At 36.2% G+C, this 23,086-nt stretch overlaps 3 protein-coding genes, 2 long non-coding RNA genes and 1 pseudogene across 6 annotated transcripts; 2 read left to right on the forward strand and 4 right to left on the reverse strand.

The window, feature by feature from the left end:
- Positions 1-513: 513 nt before the first annotated feature.
- LOC121253067 lies at positions 514-7,968 on the reverse strand (annotated as a pseudogene).
- Positions 4,495-6,227, reverse strand: LOC121253070 (protein trichome birefringence-like 19). The gene is made up of 2 exons (XM_041152963.1): positions 5,645-6,227; positions 4,495-5,477 (listed from the first exon to the last, which is right to left on the reverse strand). Exons 1-2 carry the CDS (start codon positions 6,107-6,109, stop codon positions 4,680-4,682), a joined length of 1,263 nt encoding a protein of 420 aa, XP_041008897.1. The 5' UTR covers positions 6,110-6,227; the 3' UTR covers positions 4,495-4,679.
- LOC121253072 lies at positions 6,234-15,793 on the forward strand. Its single transcript, XR_005938341.1, has 2 exons — positions 6,234-6,274; positions 15,635-15,793. It is a non-coding gene; the product is annotated as an uncharacterized LOC121253072 (long non-coding RNA).
- Positions 8,333-12,707, reverse strand: LOC121253069 (protein trichome birefringence-like 19). Its single transcript, XM_041152962.1, has 2 exons — positions 11,988-12,707; positions 8,333-9,417 (listed from the first exon to the last, which is right to left on the reverse strand). Exons 1-2 carry the CDS (start codon positions 12,498-12,500, stop codon positions 8,593-8,595), a joined length of 1,338 nt encoding a protein of 445 aa, XP_041008896.1. The 5' UTR covers positions 12,501-12,707; the 3' UTR covers positions 8,333-8,592.
- Positions 14,804-15,586, forward strand: LOC121253071. The gene is made up of 2 exons (XR_005938340.1): positions 14,804-15,178; positions 15,258-15,586. It is a non-coding gene; the product is annotated as an uncharacterized LOC121253071 (long non-coding RNA).
- Positions 15,794-16,795: 1,002 nt separating the features above from the next.
- On the reverse strand, positions 16,796-22,481 carry LOC121251484. 2 transcript variants are annotated; one of them, XM_041150743.1, is made up of 8 exons: positions 22,319-22,481; positions 21,893-22,001; positions 21,667-21,813; positions 21,340-21,473; positions 20,845-21,028; positions 19,234-19,818; positions 18,345-18,524; positions 16,796-17,406 (listed from the first exon to the last, which is right to left on the reverse strand). In XM_041150743.1, exons 2-8 carry the CDS (start codon positions 21,893-21,895, stop codon positions 17,230-17,232), a joined length of 1,410 nt encoding a protein of 469 aa, XP_041006677.1. In that variant the 5' UTR covers positions 21,896-22,001; positions 22,319-22,481; the 3' UTR covers positions 16,796-17,229. The 2 variants fall into 2 exon arrangements, with proteins under 2 accessions (XP_041006677.1, XP_041006678.1); XM_041150744.1 differs by lacking the exon at positions 21,893-22,001.
- Positions 22,482-23,086: the final 605 nt, after the last annotated feature.

The raw sequence follows: 23,086 nt of genomic DNA on the forward strand, positions 1-23,086 counted from the left end.
TGCTGGAAATATAACAATTAACAAACTCTGCAGCAGTGAGAATATTCTCTAAGTTTCTGTTTGTGCTGCCTCCTCTGTGATGGAATTCTCTGCTTTTTTTCTGCAGTGGTGCGTTGTGTAGACATAGATTAATACTAGGTAACAGAATTCAATGAATTTTCTGCGAAGAAACTTTATCCAACAAGAGTTTTAGTGAATGTAATCGCTTTCCCGTTGCAGTTAAGTCGTGCATTCAAACAAAAAGTTCCAATTTTTATCATAAAACTTTCTCAGTTTACTGGCACGACAGTGCAAAGTTGGATGTAATTCTACAGGTAATCATATTCCACTAAAAAATGTTGGACATTTCTGCAGAACTGCGTTTCCCTGTAGATTTAAGGCATGCTTTCCTTTATTTACATAGCACGCGCACACATAATGTGTTTGTAATTAACTTCATTTTGATTGTATAAAAAAATCCAATCATATTATTATGTCTTACTAAATGCAATACAAATTATATGACAAACAAATTCAATGACAATAGTGTCCAAACCAGCAGTATTTTCCTCCTCCCCCACATCCCCCGTCCTCTTCATCACCTCTGCTGTGAATCCACCATAACAAATTAGTAAGCGAGTTCCCATCATCAAAACCACTCATGTTCCTGATCTTCTCCAATGCACATTCTTTGTCATAAAACCCTTCCAAGGCATAGACAAATCCCTTCCATCCTTCTCCAACTCCCTCTCTTTTCAAAGCAGATCAAGTCCACTTCACAAGCTCCCTCACGAAACCAACATCAGAGAACAAGACCTCAGTGATTGGCAATAAAGGTAGCACCTGAATTCCAAGCCTACACTCTCTCCAATCAGGTGGAGTAAACCATAGTCCACTGTCCCTCTTATTAGCCCACAATACGCCCACCACCCTGTTCTCTCTAGTGAAATCCTCCTCATGCGTATAATCTCCTTCTCTCACATGCCACCATGTTTGAGTAGCCTGAATTTCCATTGCTGCAAGCATTGATCCAATGGCAACAAGATGTGTGTCTCCATAGGCCAACCCCATTAAAGCTGCTGAATAATAAGCATTCACTGCCTCGCTCGTACTCTCTTGATTCCGCCCATCAGCAAATTCAGTCAGCCCTCCGGCCCAAGAGTGCAATTTATACAAGTCAAAGCACCTCAGACGTGTATAATTCGAATTTGACCGCCTGCCCAAGTTCATAAAATCTGCCATCAGCGAATACGCTTGAGCCCTATACCTCCTCCCCCAAGCCGGATCAATCTTTACAAGCACTGAAATTGCATAAAGAAAGTACCCTAAATGATAATGGTGATCATTATAGACCCCAAACCCAAAATCAGCCTTAGAATCCAATGCCCCTTGCTTAGTGATAATTCCACCCCATTTAGCATCATACAGAAAACCATTACCACCAAAAGTCCCATCCAACCATGGTTCAATTGTATCCTTCAGGAACTTCCTTATCTTCGGAATCACCTCAAGAAAATCCACCTCCTCAGCGATCAATGCCAACCTCGCCGCTCTTGCAATCAATTTCCCATAAAAATATGATGAATTGGTTGTTATCGCCGCTGATTTCAAAGCTTCAACATCCTGAGAAAGCGCAGAGATGATCTCAGCGTGTAAATCTTCTTTGATACCTCTAATTGAATGCCAATTTACAGACACTGAGTCTGGTTTCAATTCCCAAGAGTCTCCAACAACGGCAACAAGTTCGCCATCAATACTCTTATACCTAAATTCCTCCAGAACAGTAACGCCAGAATCATCATCGGGTAGCAGCCGAAGATGAAGAGGGTGAGCTAACATAACCAAATCCCCCCACCCTTTCTTCTCCCACTTGTACTCCAAACAAAATGGCTTAGTGAATATAGCATCACCCGAAACCGGGTAACAAGAACTGAACCGATCGAGGATCGCCTCGTGTCTTGGATCGGAGCCCGGCAATAGAGCGATCCGAATTATGCCGGTAAATCCAGAGGAAGTGATCAAAGAGAGGCTTTGGGTGGACTGATCGGCGAGGACGAGTATATAAGCCATGTCTGATTGTTGTTGAGGTTGACGGTGTACTTGGTGAGATCAGTGTTTGAAGAAAAAGACAGAACGGCGTGGATGGTCGATATCGAAATGGTGGTACCGCCGGAGACGGAACAAGTCAGAAACGGGCTCCCCCGGACGAGGAAGAACCTCAGGTTGGAAGAGGGAAAGTCCAGAGTTACACTGAGATCACTGAAAGAGGTGATGATGTGGGGTTTCTGTGAATCGGGGCGGGTGTCATCGGAGGCAGAGATGGTGAGATCAGGATTGAAAATCTGGCAGAAGAAAGTTGAGTTGAATAAGCGAGATGGGTAGCAGAGGGAAAGAGAGGAGAGGGAGGATTTGATGAGGTAGGGGTGGATGTACTCGGGCTGGTCACCATTATTGAGGGTAAAGTTTTGGAAGAAAGAGTTAGTGGGAAGAGGAGTGGAGAGGAGAGTAGGGGAGAAGAAGAGGGAGGGGTCGGGGAGGACTCTGGATTGGGTTTGGGGGAAGAGGAATGGTTTGAAAGCTTGGCTTTGTGGAGGCGTTGGTGGCATGGTGGGGTTCAGGTGGTGATGGTGGTGGTGTTTCGGGTTTATAAGATCTGTGACGTTTTCCAAAAGTCTTGGTGATTAAGGTTTTGACCCCTTTTCGAGTCTTCTGAGCCTTTCTGATTGGTATTATTATGAGTTGGGTGCTTAAGAGTGGAGAAAGTTATTGGGAGGTGGATTTGTTGGTTTGGATTTGGAGTAAAATTGTTGACTTGGTTGTGTCAAGTCAAGGCGTAATAAATTGATCCCAAAATCAGGGGAGCGAGAGGGAGATGGTGGGGCTTGAGTTGGCTTTACGTCACTTCTGAGAGAGAGAGAGAGAGATGGCGGGCTTGCGAGCATGGGCAGTTGCCTCCCCCTGACATCTCCCAATGCCTACCTCACCTCCACGTCCACTCCCTCGCTTCCAACGCCGCTCTTGCCCTCCAACTCAACGCTCACTCGGCCACACGCGAACGGGTTTGCTTCTCTGTTCGCCGAGTCTTTCTTATCCGGGTTTTTCGGTTTTGCAGTTCTTTTTGTCATATAGGGTTATTGTGGTGCGTTTTTACTTTTGTTCAAGGGTTTTATCATGTGGTTTCTTTGGATTTTGATTGTATTTCGGGGTTTTGATTTGTGGGTCTTTTGAATTTCATTTGCAAATCTAGTGGAAGATTGTGTATGGCATGTTGTTCTTTTATTGAAGGCGTTTCTCATGTTTGATGTGCTGTGCGAAAATCGACGTGTGGCTTCTCCAGGCTTGAGAAGATCAGCACGACTGGATAAGAAATAATATAGATGCAGAAAAGTCTAAAGGAAAATTAATCGTGTCACATGACTCTTTTTTCTTTGCGGATACTGCTCCAGTCTCTACTGAATTCACCAATACAAAATTTGCATGTAGTTAACTATCTTGGATGAATTTTAGTCCAGAGGCTGATCAATTCAATATGAATGGATGATTTTTCCTTTTCTGAATTAATAGTTGCTACCAAACATGATACGCAGGCTCAATTGAGAGAGGTCATACTGCAGGAAGAAAAATTCTGCATATGAAAAGTCTATATCCGATTGTGAGAATAAAATATAGGAGAAATGCAGGAGTTAGATCTCCTTCAGAGGAAGTTAGAGGTGAGTTCTAACGTTCTGGATATACGATTGACTGGCTTGTGAACCATAGCATTTAGAGGCACACCTATCTTGTTCGGTTTATTAGCATTATACCTTTCACAATGCTTTGAAAACTATGCAAGAATAATTTGATTTGAAATTTGTATAATATCACAGGTATAACACATTTTCCAAGTAGTAACCAGTTAGTAGACGAATTTTCACTTCGAGAAATTTCTCTTGCCCAGTTTTCCTTTCTGGAGGATGTATCTACTATTGATTTTGGAAATGTAATCTGAGGAAAGAGTTCATTAATTAGTAATTTAGTAGTGTTTTCTGTTTTGGTTATAGGCACAAGCAGAAAACCTGGTTGGTGAAATGCATGTAAAAGAAATGAACCTAGAAAGATTGAATGGATTGTGGAAGAGGGTTGAAGGTGGCAACGTAGAAGTTAATACTGCAAGGAACCGGTTTGGAAGAGGCTCATCTGAGATTATACTGCTCTCAAACCTTTGTATTACTGATCTGAAAGTAGGCAGAAAGTACTCATGTTACTCCGGTCGACTTTTGTGCTCTGCATTTTTGCTTTACTCGTACTGGTCTTCATCAAGATTTGATTTTGAAGAGTATCTGACTGTATTCTCTGTTCTTTCTTCATACCCATGGTTGTTAAGAGTGATTCCAATGTATATTTCACGTACTGGTAGATCCCATTTTCTTTATAGTTTTATGCTTCTGCCAACTGTGTAACCCAGTTGTTTCTCTATGCAGGATGCATCATTTCAATTATTAGTTGAGCAACGGGATAATCTCAACCGATAGAACTAAATTATGTCCAATAATAAATACTATTTTCTTTTTCTTTTTAATACAAAACAAGATTGATTTTGCAAGTACAAAGTGAGAGCCAATAAATTTGATAACGTAAATTATAGCACATTTTATAATGTAAAGAATTAATTAACTAATAGTATAGTGACATGTATTACATGTATCCATTTCCTAAGCATTTTACTGTAGTTTCCTTCCGGGTGCCATCTGACCTTCCCCCTTCAACATATAAAGCAAAAACTCATTCCATGTATCAATAGGACCTGGCAAGCACCAATGGACACAGTCTGCCATGTTCAAATTCCTATGCCGCGAGTGTCCGTAATGGTTTGGATGTCCATCTGGCCTCAGCAACATGGCTCCAGTTACATTTAGCAGCCTAAATTGTAAGCCTCTCTTCCTCCCTTCCTCTGCTGCTGCTCTTTGTTCCTCCACTTGAGTTGAGTACATATCCAAAATATACTGATCAACCTTCAATTCTTCCATGGTAAAGGGCCTTGTCCTCGCACAACTTCCACCTTTGTTCCACTCCCCATTCTCAAAGTGTGCTGGAGAGAATGTCCTCAAAAATGTCACCCCCTTATAATCTCTAAGGCTTAGAAGCGTTCTGAAAGCGGTTCGAAAGGCCTTTCTGTAACCGTAGGAGTGTGTGAGGTCTGTGATATTTTTTTGTTGGCACTTGTGACACCCAACAAGCTGACCTTTTTCATAGAGCATTAGTGGCCGAAAGAACCATTGTCCAGCTGAGATGATTACATAATCGAATTTAGAAATCTCCAGCGCCCATGCCTCGTCAACCTTGTCTAAGTAGAGGTTCATGATGCTGTTGTAGGAATGACCACTGGGGTCCGCGTCACTGGCTTTAACCAGAAATGGGGACCAGAGTGTCGCCAATGTAAAACTGTAGTCGGCATAAAACCAGCGCTTGAAGTTTGTGTCTGAGGTGTACCTGTAAGAGATATCCTCCGGATAAACCACCTGAAAAACGCAGAACGGAGATCATTTCTGGGTGCAATCAGTCCATGTGGGACCTAACTTTTTAATCGAATTATGTAATCATGTTAACGGGGATTTTCACCTAAACATGCAAGCAAGCATTCTTGAAGCAGAAAGAAACTTTTGCTTGGAAGTGAATGAGCACTTACACTAGCCAAGAGGCACAGCAATGATTGCATTTGATTCCTTCCGACCGAATCACCGACGAATGCCAATGACTTCCCTCTGACAAGCTCCAAGAACTGAAAACCATCGAAGAGAGGCAGCTCACATTCTTCTGGTTTCCACCTCCATTTCAGGAACTCTGTATCGGGCCTCCCAAACTTCATGCAGTTTTGCTGATCAATGATCAAATTGCAAGTTGTATTTGTGTAATACAACCCCTTGGGGAATGGAACCCATTTTCCACTAAATATATCGCATGTCTTGTCAAATTCTATGCTCAAATTATGGATATTGATCTTAGAAAAGGGCAATGGCGAATGTGAAGTTCTGTTCAAGAGAAGAGGTATTACGGTGAGAAGAAGCAAGGTAGCGGCCACTTGGAAAACCTGTTTGGGGATGTTGGGAGATGTGTTTTTTCCACTGGGAAGCACAATGGCATGAAACTTCATGGTGGAGGTGTGTCAAGAAAGATACTCTGCATTCAAGTTAATATAGATGGATTCAAAACTGATGTCATGGCTTCAAGCCTTCAATATACATAACATTGTGGTTCAATAACATACATGACTTTAATATATATATATATATATATATATATATATATATATATATAGGTGTTCAATAATGATGTGGGTTGATTTGTGTGGACTTTGGATAGTGTAGTGAATTGTAATCTTATTCTTTGAAGCTGCTATTAGAGGTGGGGATTGGGCATATGATGAATCATCCTGATCATGACTTGTCTTTGTTTTAAGGTAAAGCATCATAATTCATAATTAATACTAGCTTGTAAAAGAAAAAAGAGAGAGAGACAGAGAGAGAGAGAGAATGGAACAAGTCACTTTTGTATTCAACTTTGGTGCCATGCTTTAGAATTAATTCTAGGAAAAAAAAAAAAAAAAACGTATTGCCTACGTCTCATGTGTTTCATAATCAATGGTTCCTGTGCATATATCCTCAGGTGCATATATTGTTCAAGGTATTGATGTTGTTATTATTATTTATGAGAAATGATGGTCACAGTGATGAGTATGCAAGCGTTATACAATCACTTTGAAAAAAATTAATAAATACGAGATTCATATGAGAAGAAAATTAATTTTTTAATAATAGATCTCATCTTTTTTTAAAACGATTACACGACGCTTATGCACTCAACCATTATATCTAACATTACTCATTATTTATAAATGATTAATGTCAGAAAAGGAAAAGAAGCTAGCTATTTAAAATTCCAAGTTTTTATGGCTTATGAACAGCTAGCTAGCTAGCATATGCCCCGATCCTTTGGTTTACAGAATCTCATGTTTTCTTAAGAATTTAGACTGGTTAATTTTGTGCTTCTTCTGTCTTCGGAGCCTAAAAAAAATTGTCCATCGAAGCTATAGATTACCAAATTTTTATAAGCAAAAGTTTTTCATAATTTTATCGCTATAAACTAAGAAGTGAATAATGGAGGGATCTATCACCTTATAGTATAACGAGAATGATAGTTATAGTCATGAGTGTGCAAGTGTCACGTAATTACTTTGACAAAAATGAAAAAATATGAGGCCTACATGAAAAAAAAATTAATTTTTTAATAATAGACTCTACTATTTTTCAAAACGACTGTACGACTGCATGTAGTATTACGCAAATATAAAAGCTCTCTCAAGACCACAATTAAGTTCTATATTCCTATCAAACATTTTTAGGCTTTAGCGAAATTGTAAGGGCAAAATAGATCAAATTTTCACTTTTATAAATGAACGGTACTATTCTGCCGCTTGAGTAATATCGTTCTATTTTACCAATAAGTTAAATTGGTTTATTTATTTATTTATTTATATTTATTTATTATTTTAAAATATTTTTAAAAAATATAAAAATATATCAATATATTAATAGTCACTTTTTTAACTATAAAGTAAAGAAAAAAATTTAAAAAAAAAATTAAAATACACAAAGTGTTAAAATGAGAAGATAAATTAAGTGGGCAAAATATCTTTTTTCTTTATAAATATGTCCAATTCTACATTTAGTTCATGTATACATATATATGGAGCTTTTTCTAGCTATCATTTGGTTCTCTGGAGTGGCTTGAGAGCAAAGCCAAAGATGATTACACAACTGCAGTGCTCTTAAATTAGGTTTATCAATCACAATGCACATTTCTTTTTGAGACACTGTGTGCTGTACGTTGGTCCATTTTTTTCACGTTTTGTCGCATAGGCCACGGGACCCATCCATGGTGGTACGTAGCATCCCGAAGTATCCGGTATTGTACCTATACTCAAGGATTACTTTTTTTTTTTTTTTTAATCATTTTTTGTTTTTGAAACTATAAGAATAAAATTAGTATGCCTCCCTTCTTTGATCATTTTATTTGATTGTTTGTCAATTTTTTTTATTTAATAATTAAAGAAATAATTTTAAATGTATTATTATATATTTTTTATTTTTTAAAAATATTTAAATATATTAAAAAATTATAAAAAAATTATAAAAAAAAAAAAATCATTGAGTGATACGTCCAACAGTAAGAGTGTGGCGGCATAATAGCCTCACTCAAACTATAAACCCATGTAGAAAAAAGTAATGTTGAAAACCTAATAACCATTTTTTAATTAGATGGTCTAAACACATGGACAATTTATTTATTATTGTTTACTAATTAATTCGATCGAGGAATTGATCAACCCTGGGCGCCTAATTAACGATCGATCTTGACAAAACATTTTGATTACACCATTAATTAATGTTTCTTCGATCTGATCCATTTTCGCCCACAGCATGCACCTTGTACATATTAAAATAATTTGGTTGATCGATCACATGAATTCTAAATAAAAATATGTAGCAACATTAAGGACACAGAAATCAAGCATATATATATATATATATATATATATATATATAGATCACAATAATTAATATATAGATGATCTATCTATCTGACTTGCATTTTTCTGTCGCTTAAAAATTGAAGCCTCTCCTCATGGGACCTCACGCCCTCCCTCTTCAACATCTCCAGCAAGAAGTCGCTCCACGTGTCGATGGGCCCTGGCAAGCACCAGTGCACACAGTCATTGTACAATGTTACATTTTCGTGAGGCCAATGCCCGTATCTGCTAGGGTGACCATCTGGCCTCAATAGCATTGCCTGTGTTGTATCCAGTAATCTATATCTCAAACCCTTCTTTTTCCCTTCTTTTTCTGCCTTCCTGAACTCCTCCACTTGAGCCATGTATAACTCTAAATTCTGATCCTCCAATTTTGCCTCGTTGCTCTTAAATGGCCTACTTCTTACACAGTTTCCCCCTTGGTTCCACAGCCCATTTTCAAAATGTGAGGGTGCAAAAGTCCTAAGAAACGTTACACCCTTATAGTTCTCTAAGCTATTAATGGCTCTAAATGCAGTCCGAAATGCCTTTCGGAAGCCATAGTACATTTTTAGGTCGGTAACGTGATCGAGGAGACAATAGTGGCACCCAACTATTCGATGATTTTCGTAGAATACCATTGGCCGGAAGAACCAATGCCCGGCGGAGATGATGAGGTAGTCAAACTCTTCGACTTGGGTTGTCCAATCCTCGTCAAACTCGTCAAGGTAGAGACTAAAGAGGCCTGTGTGTGTTGGGCCGTTACTGTCTGATTCTTTGGATTTTATCAAATGGGGAGTCCAAAAACTGGCCATGGTGAAGTTGTAGCTTGTGTACTTCCAACGTTTGAACTTTTCATCCGCAGTGTATGAAACATCTATAGGATATTCTACCTGAGCATATATATATATATATATATATACAAGGGAATGAGAAAAGCGGAAAAGCAGATTATCATGAGACTCAACATTAATTTGATTGGGGTTTCCAATGCACGTTACAATATATAATTTGCAGGGTCCGGCCGGCCAGCTAATGCGAAAGTATTATAAGCTAGTAATGTTCAACGACATGTGACGACGTACGTACAGATCCAGTTACCAATTAATTAATTAAAGTAGTAATATAGAATATAATATGCAATATATAGTAATAAACGCACCAGAACAGTACTGATTGGAGGGTAATTAGACATGCACCCGATCTCTAGCTAGTACTAGCTAGCTACATATTCTATATATATATAGAAGATTATAATAATTAATTGATTAATTAGCTATATATATAATATAATATAGGTGATTAAATCGTAAGAATATTATAAGTCAAGCTAGCTAGGGACATGAGTAGAATTATGAACAATGCAGCTGTTCGAATTATGTCAAGAGACAAAACGTCGCTTAAGCCAAACTAAGCTGTCATACTAATATTTCATGTCTATATATTCATGTGTTTCAGACACACAGACAGACAGAGAGAGAATTCAATATATAATACTGTATTAATTTAAAAGAAAATAAATAAACCTAGCTATATATGAGAGAAGATCGGGCCATTCAAAAAAAAAAAAGTGATCTCATGTGGATCATAATATGATTGTTTATAATGAGGTAGAAGGTGTTGTTCCTTATTAATTTTTGTGATCATATATATTTTTCAACTATTTATTAGGTGTTAATTAATTAAGCTGGCTAGCGTTAGATCGACGTGACAAATCTTTAATTGTGCATGCAGTACTAGTACTCATGCATTTATATATATGAACTATAGTAGTACTCCCAAGTAATTGATTAATCATTGGAATGAAATTCAATGAAGTTCAGTCTATGAGGTTGAGGTTGACCACTAAATAGGGAAAGGCGGGCAGAATTAAATTGAACTTGATCAGCCAATGCAGGTCCATGCATGCAGTACCTAATATATAAATATAAATATATATGTTAATTTTTCATTGCTAGCTGGGTTTATCACAAAAAAGAAGCTCCATTTTTAAAGGTAGATATAATATACCCATTTCGTTAATTAGGATGTTAATATAGTAATCTGTACGTGAATTGAAATGCATGGAAAGAACACTACTACTGCATGGAAAGTAGATGCTTTCACGAAATGTCACCTACTTAAGCTTATCTCAGATCGTACTAGTACAGCCGCAACTTACAAATTAATATATATAATTATTTTATTCAGTTAAATGACTTTATTCTTTGTATTTATCTGCAGCTAGCTAGCTAGCTAGCGCAGTACTCGAACAAAAACTAATTAAGTTATTTATACTAAATAACTAGTGAACGTGGGATACAATATTTAAGCATTACTACCACTAGTACCAGACCTTAATTTTAAAGGATCCTTAATTTATTTATTTATTAATTACATGAATATCACCGTCTCCAGTACTACTGCTTAATTACTTTTTTTTTTTTTTCTTTTTTCCCGAGTCTCCACTGCATGCCACATCATTTCAACGCCATGGCCATGAACGTACGTACTTAAATATTACATCTAATCATCATGTGTATTTGTATTTTCCGGTTTCAATGGATTACAAATATATATATATATATATATATATATCTTTCTTTGTATGTAGAATTATTAATTTTATGCAATTTAATGTCGAATTATAAGTTCTAAATTAAACCATGATCTGGCTTCATCATTTTCTAATTTTTAGTACGTACGTAGTTCTCTAAAAAATTTCCAAAGGTAATTCCTAAAAAGCAAAAGTAACGTACGGACGACGGATTTGGATCCCCAATTATATAACCATATCATATATTGGTTAGCGCAATGGGTATGGATCATGATGATCCAGATCCATATATAAAAGAGTAAGATGCTAATTTTATCGACCTTGCTGTAGGGATCTTACTAATTAAATATAGCTCGCTAGGAGGGTCAAGTTTGACTTACAAGATGCAGCTAGCTAGCTGTGCTAATACATCATGACATGCATGATCATCAAGCTGATCAATATCCTAATTTCACATGTCTTATATATTGACCTCTTCCATGGCATGCATGTGACAGATCTGATCAAGGGGTACTTAATTGGGGATCGAGATAAATTCATTTTGATCGATGCGTCATTAAAATATATATTGCTCTAATTTAATACATATATATATATATATATTCATATTTATATATCCAAGCAGTACTACTGCAAGATTCCCATGCCATTGCACGCTAGCTAGCTAGCTAGCTAAGTAGTACTACTCGGCCATGTTCATGATGTATTTGGTATAACGTTACTTTCCTGTCATTTCACCTACTCCTTGAATAACAATGGCTTAGGTCAACTAACCTTGAACCTAATGATCAGCACTCAATTAATATTGCACACAAAAATTAAACTAGTTTTGAGAATAGCTAGCATCGGCGGCCAGAATTAAAACATATATGCAGTAGTACTACGATTTATAGATAAAATTATATATGTTGCTAGAAGGGGGCTTACCCTAGAGAGGAGGCAGATCAAGGATTGCATTTGGTTTCGTCCAACAGAGTCTCCAACAAAGGCCAATGACTTCCCTCTGACCAATTCTAGGAACTGTGCTGGGTTGAATATAGGAAGGTTACACCCAGATGGTTTCCACCTCCACTTCATGAATTCTGTATCGGGTCTCCCATATTTCATGCAATTTTGATGCTCATGTATTGCCCAACAACTCGTGTTTGTATAATAAGGAGCCTTGGGATTCGGAATCCATTCACCAGAAAATATGTCGCACTTGTCGGCGTTGTCGCTGGACGGTATACTTGCTAAGTCATCCACCTTAGACGACTCATATGAAGATGCAGGTGGTGAATTGTTGACAAACAATAGAGGGTACTTTAGCAAAGGGTAATAGGGGATTACTACGAGGAATACTAGGGTAAGGATCACGACTAGTACTATCTTCGGAGACTTCGGTACTAGTACTTGCTGGTTTTTCCCTAAGGCCGGAAGCTCAATGGATTGGAGCGTCATTCCCCCGGACGCCGGGGAAGGAGGGAGCTGGAAGATGATCACAGAGAGAGAGAGAGAGAGAGAGAGAGAGAGAAGGGAGCCGGAGAAGCTATGCAGGCCGTATTGATCAGAATGAGAGCTGGTCAGATCATATAAGCTGGTAGATGCGTGTAGAAAATTCAAAGAATAATTAGCAGATGGTTATATATATAATTGAGAAATGCTTCGGGTCCCATTTTGGGTCCGAGCATTTATACCGACACCTTTTATTTTCTTTATTACCTAATGATTTAGTAAGTATTTTTTTTAAGGATGTTATGATTTTTTTTTTTTAATATTTAAAGATATAAAAATAAATAAATAAATAAAGACATTTAATCTTATCGAAACCTTCCTGGTGCTACACCCCTTCGCACCACGACTTATATATAATATATGGTTTTGGTCTAAACCATGCATTTTGTGATGAGAAAAACCCCCAGCTGTGGGGTAATCTGATTAATTTATAGAAACTTGACCAGACGGATCCTTTTTTTCTGGATTAAAAAAAAAAATGAGGCTGTAGAAGAATCTTTGACAACGCATGCATTGGATTCGAAAACTCGGTTAAAATATCATATATATACTGCTAATTGGGTGTTAGATCAAATGCATTTTTATATCTGATCTCTTGGATTCTGTACTCAAAAAGACGTACTGATGAAAACGTTTTCACGTAAATTAAATCCCCTAATTTGGCTTTGTGTATCATGAAATTAATTTGATAGTAATTGAATTATATTCATATATAATAATGCTGGCTGATGATATATAAAATCAGTAAACCATTTGCATATACATATATATATATATATATATATATATGCTTGGCAAACAAGTACTTGTGGTTTTTTTTTTTTTTTTTTTTTTTTATCTATCATCTTAATTTTTTTTTTTATTTTCAACTTTGTACCGATATTGAAAAGTAGGTAGGGTGTAACATGCAAGCTTGCATGCATATTGGCTTAATTCATGGGCACTCCAACCTTATTTACTTTTATTTTTTTAATTAAAATTTTTAAAAAGTAAGAATATGATGATGATGGAGGCCGGAGCTCTTATCATTTTTATTTTTTAGAGCTCATCAAACTCTCATCATACATGATACTCATGTTATATATTATGTGACATTCATTGCCCATATATATATATATATATATATATATATACACAATATCAGATTAGTTTATATTTTTAACATAATAATAATAATAAAAATGAACTTAATGATTGAGACCTGAATCTTATATATACATGATGATTAAAATTCGATGCAACTGATTAATGGCGATGTACTAGTATATATAGGGCCAACTCTTGAAGATCGTTATACTACTAAAGTTGAAGGGGTAAGTAGACTGTAGGAGTTGGCCGGAGAGAAGTCGACAAGATTATTTTCTTTCAATTTCCAACACCCGCACATTAATTAATTAATTAATTAAAAGCCTATTCAGTTCAACCCTGGTCAGTGATCACCACAACATTCATTAGCGATCGCAGCACCCACGTACCAGTGGGCCGGCCTGGTCTCAACACTACCAGGTTTAGAGGTTGGGCTTCTTTCTTTACGTTTCTCGAGATACTACAAAAAGTTCCCAAGCTATTAATAACATAAAAGAGGTTCTTGTGCAGGATTGAGGCCCAACACGTTAGTAGAACTACATATACATACATACATTAATGTTTTTATATTAGGGTACGTGGCACTCTCAATTTTCTATTTTAATGTTTTTTAAAGGCAATAATTAAAAATCACTTAAGCCTAGTTTGATTACGCAATTTAGATGACATGAGATGAAATGAAATGTTTTATTGAAAGTTAAATAAAATATTATTATAATATAAATTTTTAATATTATTTTTATTTTGAGATTTAAAAAAGTTGAATTGTTTACTATATTTTGTATGAGAGATTGTAAAAATTATAATGATTATATCATATAAAATTAGATGAAATAATTTAATTTTGTGTAACTAAACTAGCCTTATTTGCCATTACTCATTATCATAAAAGTAACCAGGCCCAATCGATTGAGAGAAAAGCAACTCGTGCGAGCAATATTCCAGCTGCAAAATTAGCATTGGGTTTTAAATATGAATGGATGAGATAATAATTTCTTTATAAATAAATATAGTGGATCATGTATGGCAATACAAACCCTTTTGGACGCATATATATCGCTATCTCCAAAGTTGAGTTCTCGTCCACAAAATTATATATATATATATATATATATATATATATATAATATCATCATGCTTGCTGGTTCTGCTTCTGCTTCTGCTTCTGCTTATCCTCCACTCGATCATCATCTCTGTCATTCTATCGCAATGCACCCAACTGCCTTTATTTATTAAAAGAATTAAATAAAAGCAGCAAATTAGCAAAATTAGGAATCTTAATTTTCACGGACGCATAATGACGTTTGTGACGTACGTCCAATATCCATCCCTTACATTCATATATATGATCAGAAGTCTCACTTGTTTTGCCCCTTCTGCTTCTAAACCATTATATATCTTAGCTAGCTAGCTAGCTAATAGCTATGGTTAATTCGGTCTTCCTTGCGTTCCATCCATTAGGGTCAACAAATTAACGTTTGCTTTCTTGATAATTTGCCATCTACCTCAACCGGCCTCTTCGCTCTCTGTGATTTCAGGTATTTTTCTTTTGCCATGCATGCATGATGCATATATAATATACACTAGTACTATTTATCTCTTGATCTACATGTACAGGTCTAGCTAGCGATTGAGATGACGGGCTTGGAAAGACTGTTGATGACTTTGAAATCTAAAATAAGGTCCTTGAAGATGAAGAAACCTTACGATAAGATCGAAAAGAGTGAGAGCATGAGAATTGAAATAAGAAGCAGGAAGGCTCGCAAGCTTATTGAAAAGACCCTGAAAATAGCTGATTCGTCCAAGACCAGCACTAGTACTACTCTTGCCTTTTAAGCGATTCTCGTCCTATGATTGGAATAAAAAGCTGGCACTACTTATAAATTTCTCTTTTTGATGTTAATTACCCATTGCCTTTCATAAGAGATAACGCAAGGATTTTTTCCCTTTGCTCTCTCTCTCTCTGTCTCTCTCTCTCTCTCTTATATATATAGATATCATGTATATATGGTGTGAATTTGTCTTCCACGATTTGGATAGTGTTGAGGATTCGAGAGGTGATATATAATTCTGATCATTCTCTCTTTGCATGCAAGCCTTTGTAAAACCATTGCTTTAAGATATTGTTATATAATATTGACCAATTATATTCACGCCATAGTTTTGCTTAAGATGTTGTTCACCCATTAGTCATTCAGACGATGATCAGGAACTGCGACCAAGTGGCAAATGAAGCTAGCTAGCTAAGCCAGAAGGTGCGTGCGTGCTTGCTTGCAATATATATATATATATATGTTCGTATCCAGACAATCGAGTTTTTTTTCCCATTTTTGATCTATTTTCCCACGATCAACGTATATAGCTAGGGAACGGATCAGGGAGCTGGTACGTAATTTGTAGATTACTCGGGCAGTTTTGTAAAACTTTAAAGCTATAAGAAGAGATGTTTCACTTTCTCAAAGCATATATATATATATATATATATATAAATGAAGGAAACTGCTTTCGCTAACAGCACCAGTCCTCTAGCTATACGAGCAACAATTAATAAAGGAGCATTTCATAGTACTTTGTTCTTCTTTTTGGGTTCTGGACGTACGCTACTATAAGCAAAACTAAATTAATCCTTGTTCAAGAACTAAGCTCTCAAGCGTATGAAATGATTTAGAGATGGAAGATAATAGGCTGATTATTATTATTTTTAAACAAGAGTACCCGAGTTTAAACAGTAGCAAAAGAGGGGAAAGTCAGTCCGGATGAGACAGTTGTTTGGGCATGACAATGATAGTAGCTCTTTTAAAAAAAGATAGAAAGAAAGAAAGAATCACCATGCTTTAGACCTTTAATCGTTAATTCTTTTCTGAAAAAGGAAATCCATTCATTTCCACTACGTATCTCTGCCTGTAACTCGTCCATATAAAACAATAGTTGAAAGGTCCCATAAAACAAAGGTGCATGCTTTTAGGAAAAGTCTAAGATAATGCTTTATATAACTACTATAAGCTTTTCAGCAAAAGAAATTATTTATACAAGTCACAAATAGACCAGTTACATGCAAATCTTTGTAAAAAGTAGACCCCATTTTAAAAAAGTACTGTTAAAAAAAATTATTTATTTTTAGTGAAACCCACTTTTTTACAAAGAATCTACGCAGGACTTGTCTACGTCGATCCCAGTCACGATTCCTCATGTTCATTAAAGACGGGATGGGTCTGTATCTTTGTATTATAAAGCAGAAAGCTAAACGCGACTAGGACTCTCCACTCAAAAAACTTCCAACTAATCACCTACTCTCGGGCTATAATAAAATTGACATTGCACACTTTCGGTCACAGATTCCATTTCATTGGACATACTAGATTTCTTCTATGCTAAACGAATCTAGAAATTCATATCCAACACCTAATCAAAGATATGAATTAAGAACATTACAAAATATAATGCTCCTTTCCATCATCTTTGTCAGTTTCTAATAATTGAAACAAATTGACTACACGAATCGACTAATTGAAACAAAGGATACCGTTAGTCTCAGAATTGAGTTCGTTCTTGAAGATCAAAGATATAGCATCATCTGGAGATCCTAACATCAGTAGGTGTGATGGTAGAGCATCTGGAGATCCTTGCAATGCATGCAAGTCCATGGTAACAAGGGAGGGTCCAGGCAGTAGGAATGGATGCATCGCATCTGGCAAAGATGGCAGCTGATGAGGAGATCCTCAGGTTCTCGGAAACGACATTCACTACAAACATGTGCAAGAGAGGACTGTATGGCACAAACAAATAGTTAGCCTTAAAACTATCAAATCTGCTCTATCAAATGTTGACTGATGTTCAACCAACACATGCCCAAGCTACAATTGGGTACTTTAGGATATTTACTAATACACAAATACAAACCTCTTACGGTACCTTGATGGGTGTGATTGTGTGATAAATATTTGTTCCTGTGTCAATATAGCTTATCTAGTCTCATAGCATTCAAATATGAAGATGAGAACTTTAACATTCGAGGAAAACTGTGTCCACAAAGTACCATTTTCAAATGAGTAATAGAAATTAATGACTAGTAATGGTCAATGGAACTCTCCACGGCAAGGCAAATGGCTGAATGGGTTGAAGCTACATATGCACGCGTTGGGATGGTACAGACCTCAGAATATATTCTGTACTACCAAGTGAAAGTTCGCCATTAAAAAAAATGTAGTGTCTCTTTCTCTTAAAAATGCTTTACCTAGCGTTGGACCATTGGTCCCACCAAAGCAGGGTCCTAAAAGGAATACTCAGTTACAGCCATAGCCTTTGACATCTTTTGCATTAAGTGCTTAATCTAACTATAGAACCTATGCACTTGCACACGACAACCCAAGTTTTGACTGTTGCACTAGATGAAGGATCCTTAAGGTCATATAAGTGTCTTAATGAAAAAGAATACAAGGCCCGTAAAAGAAAAGACAAAGAATACAATTCATATCAATATAGAAAATAACTTATGTTCTTTAACACTGGCCAGGCTACTATCAGAATAACTACCCCCCTAGTTATGTATACAGCATAGGAATATCAAGTTAATTCCACAATCTTCAGATTACTGATTCTAATTGTAAGAAATGACCGAACTCCTATTAAAAACAAGCAGTCAGAAGGAAGCAAGTTTTCAGAAATAATGCCAAAACCTAGACAGGTTTGATAGAATAGGCATACCTGAGCACCAAAACTGTATGTTTCTTGATCAGTGAGAATGAAAATATCCATGGCTGAAGAAGCACATGGAATAGTTTGGGAGTATATTTTCTGATCAGTGGTGGCTGCATCCTCGACCTTTGTGATGCTAATAAAACTCGCCTTGCACAAAGGGCAGGTTGAAATCTTCCTCCTTGAAGCCTACACACCCGACCACCAACTTGTGAGCAATGTGAAAGTGAAATTCAGATTAAGAGCTAAAAGTAGTACATTGATCTATAATCCTTTTAACTGAATAGATGAAAATACATAACATGACCAACAGGCAGTTTGAATTATCACATTCTCTCATCCTAATACCTTCCCTAGTCCTTTTAATTACCCTAATTCCCCCAGTTTATCCAGATACATTATTGAGAAAATTGAATTCTCTGAGATCAAAGGGTATAAAATTTGCCCAGGCATTACAATACATTCACAATCTGCCATTCCACTATGTTGTTCATCTAAAATGTCTTCAACTTGAATGATATCAAACTGAAATGTCATATAATTCAAGCAACTCGAGTTAGAGGGCCACTGGCTGGGAACTGGGCCACTGTTCTTATTTATAGGGAAAACCAAACACCATATCTTTAGAAGATATTAGATCATATGGAAAAAGGACATGAAGCTTGCTGATGAGAATAACAAGCTTGCATGTGTAAATGACTTTTTACTACCTAAGTCATGTGGATAGTTGAACATTTTTAAAAATGAAGAATGAAATGAAATTATTTTCAAAGCACTCGATTGCACGATGAGGATATTTTGAGCATTGAATTATGAATCGTAATTTTAGCACAGGAAATATGAACAGGATATTAATGGAAATATATTGGACATCTATCAACAAGACGACAATGTATACCATATGGTCAGCCCAGTTCTGGATGCATGAGTAACAAAATCGATGTCCACATGGTAAAACCCCCCTGGTTGAACTGAAATCTGTCCAACATATAACACATGATAACTCGGTTGATGTTGGTACCCTGGTCAAATGTTCAATCTGGCTCTCATCCTTGACCTCCCTGTTTAAGTCCTCAACATCAGTACACTCATCTCGTGAAGTTCTATTCAAGGCAGTTGATGCAAACTTAAGACATAAGTTTGAATCCTTGGGAGCTTCTGAACCTTCATTTCTAATTCCTCTTTGATTATGGAATTGATCATCAGATGTTCCTCCAATTTTCAATATATTGGCTTTCTGTGTACCATCTGAGTAATTAGGCGTAGCTGAAACATTGTTCTCTGGGTCATGAACACTAATTGGGTAGCACTCTTGGTCTGAATCCAAATGGGCAGACTCCAACATATCTATACAAATATTCCTTTTCACAAGCCTCCTTCCTTTACAAGAAGGTTCAGACAAAGTAATGCTTCCTTTACCATTAAATATCTTTCTCTTCTCTATATCTGGATGCTTTGATGGATGGGAACTGGACGCCTCATGCTTTTCAAGGGGGGAAACAGGAAATTTCTCAGTACATCACAAGAAATGGTTAATGCTCTTTTTGTGAAAGCAGTTGATTAAAAAGATTAATTGAGATTTGCCAAAGGAATTACATATGAACTCATAAAGCAAAGAAAGAAGCTAGTGCGACTAATTTAGAACAATGTTTTTCAGGGAAATGAAAAAAAATACAAACTGCAAACGGAAATACTAAATTCAAATAACCAAGAAAATTTACAATGTAAGCAAGGCTCGCATCTTAAGCAGGCCACTCAGTTGCTGAGGTTTAGCATGCCAATGTAAACACTCCATTTTATACAAAAAGAAGATAAGCTTTTTAGATCATTAAGTTATAAAACTTGGCAGAAAATTCCATGCTCCTGATGGAGATTAATATCCAAACAAGTTGCCACCATGAGCTAACAAATGTTCTCTGAAACTCAGATGTTATATTGGTACACACCAAGATGAAAACATTTGACAAATTCTGTTTTCAGTGGAATAGATTCTATTGTTCTAGTTGAAATGTGATATGGGACATGATAAACTTTTATAAAGTACACAATATGATTAGACTCAGCATGTAATGATTAAGTGCATGTTGAACAAACTAATCAAGAAATGTATTATTTAAGAAGGTTCTTATGCATGCTACTCAGAGTCAGAGCACAAAAATGGATCCTTGATCTAGGCATGGCATGCAAATTCAAAACATTTATTCAACCAAATCCTAAGATGCATTTTGATCAATATAGCCATCATCTCCCAACACAATATCGAAGTCTTTTTAACCATTTTGTTCTTTGCTTTAGAATATGTATCATTGCACTTTCAAGAATCAGAAAATAAACTCGACGATTCATTTAGAAGAAGACATAAAGGTTCATCGCTGAATCATCAAAAACTAATACAGTCGAGAGCCAAATCATCAAAAAGTAAATGATTATTGACAAATCAGTGTTTATTGGCAACTACACTGGGAACCATGAAGAAATCACGCATCATGTGGACAGTCCTAATACTAACCTTATTCAACAAACAAGGTTGAGTCCATGTTGCAAGACCAGAAACTCCACACACCAAATCAATAGTCTGTTTTCCAGAGTTGTCACTAGCGTCCACATTGTTAGTAAGCACTCGACGTTTCTTTGTTGAGACGCCCACATTAACAAGTGGGATTTCCATTAATAAAGGCCCCACTTCTTCACCACTGCATACAAATAAACCGTTGAAAGCATGAGTCTCCTGTAATGTAATATCTATTTTCATTAGTATATGTCAAACAGCAGTTCAAGGGTGATAAGTATCACGGGATTTATCTAATTATTTTACTAAAATAACATGAGGTATACTACACCACATTTCAATCACATTCTATTGTATTAATATGGCACTATCACATTCAGGTTGATGATAAATGCCACCCTGAGATGGGAATAGGATGAGAATTTAGCATATAAATAGTAGTTTTTATTTTTATTTTTCTTTGATAATGGAAGCTGAAAAGGAACTCAGTCATACCTTTGCAAGATATAAGGATGCTCAGGGACACGCTTTCCTTGCTTTATGCATTCTTCAACCCATCGATGGTTGACAATTATCGTACTGAACCTCTTAGCAAAATCATACTTCTTTCCTTCAAATTTCCAACACACCTAACCACCCAAGTAAAGCCGACATCCTCAATTAACAAAAGACATCACCACATTGGATATTGGTTTTGCCCTTTTTATTTATTTAATTCAAAAAGTTCCCCTTCAATTTATTATTTTTTTCATTTTCAAGTACGGCAATGCGTTGACATGGAACATATTCAGATAAAAATGAGAGCCAAAGATCAAAACCCACCAAGTGTGTCGTTGATCTTGACAATGCACCTACATAACTTGCACCAGCATGGGATATCAGCTTTATGAGGTTGAACCGCTCCGAGCCATGGTAGCCGCTGACTGTTGCTATTACAGTCTCCATTCCTTGGATTGAACAGGCCTTAGACCATGTAATATCATGACATTAGATCCCAAATCCACAAACACTTCAAAAGTAGAACTCGACAAAACAACATAATACGAACCATATATCGTAGCACAGAAAGTATAATGATTGATCACACCAACGAGCTCGTAAGTCGTACCTCCTTCAAGTACAAGGTGGAGGAGAGGACGATGTCATGGGTTTCGAAACTAGTTACCAGAAAAATGAAATAATTGATCAAAGCTAGTGGAACAATTGAAAAAAAAAAAATAGTTTGTTAACGAGCTGGCATATATAATCAGTAATCTTAAAAGAAACATTAATGATCGGCGAATCATACAGGAATACAATATTATAACAGAATCGCAAAATATTTTGAAAAAGAAATGATAATTAAATTAGCATAATCGACACAATTTAGGAAGATGAAACTGGCCATGCTAAGCCAAATAGCTCCCATCAATCTCAGTCAGAAAGTATTAGCACTGTCAACCCTAAAATGCGGATAAAAAGCAAACATACAAACCTTGATTTCCTCTTTTGTCCGGAAATTTATCGTCAGCTAAACGGCACCAATCAAAAGGCTAATTAAATCGGGTTCTACAAGAGCAAGATTAAAGACCGTTGGATTGGCTGAGGCGAGAGGTGGAAGCGTATCGTCTCTTCTGGTTTCTAGGCTGCTTGTTCCGCTCGACCTTTAAAAAAGTGCCGGGAAAAGCGAGAACTTTGAACTCTTTAATGACGAAACGAGACTGAAAAAAAAAAACGGGTTCAGATCGGACAGAACAGGACCGGGTCCAGTCATTGGATTTGGTCAGATATCGATTCTATTTTTTTCAAAACCGGTCGAAACCAGTCGATTCCAATTTATCGGACTGGTTCTTATATATATTTTTTAATTTTTTATATTGTAAAAAATATTTTTTATATTATATATAATTTTATATGATATGATAAATTACTAATTAATATAATTTTAAATTTTAAAATCCTATATAAATAACTACATATTATCACTATAATCTATAATATAATTATAATATATATTATAATATACTACAATATATTATCACTATATTATTATATATTATAATATATATTATATAATGTACTTAAAAAATGGAATCGAATTGGACCGGAACTAATAAAATTGGAAGTACTGGTTTAGGGGTATAAGTGTAACCAGTGCGGTATCGATTTTTCAAATCTCAAAATCGGTATATATCGATTCGGTTCTAATATGTCCAAAATTATACCGAACCGGACCAATTACACCCCTAAACCCAATGGATTA

The sequence above is a fragment of the Juglans microcarpa x Juglans regia genome, chromosome 2S, assembly GCF_004785595.1.
Source record: "Juglans microcarpa x Juglans regia isolate MS1-56 chromosome 2S, Jm3101_v1.0, whole genome shotgun sequence".
Taxonomy (NCBI): Eukaryota; Viridiplantae; Streptophyta; class Magnoliopsida; order Fagales; family Juglandaceae; genus Juglans; species Juglans microcarpa x Juglans regia.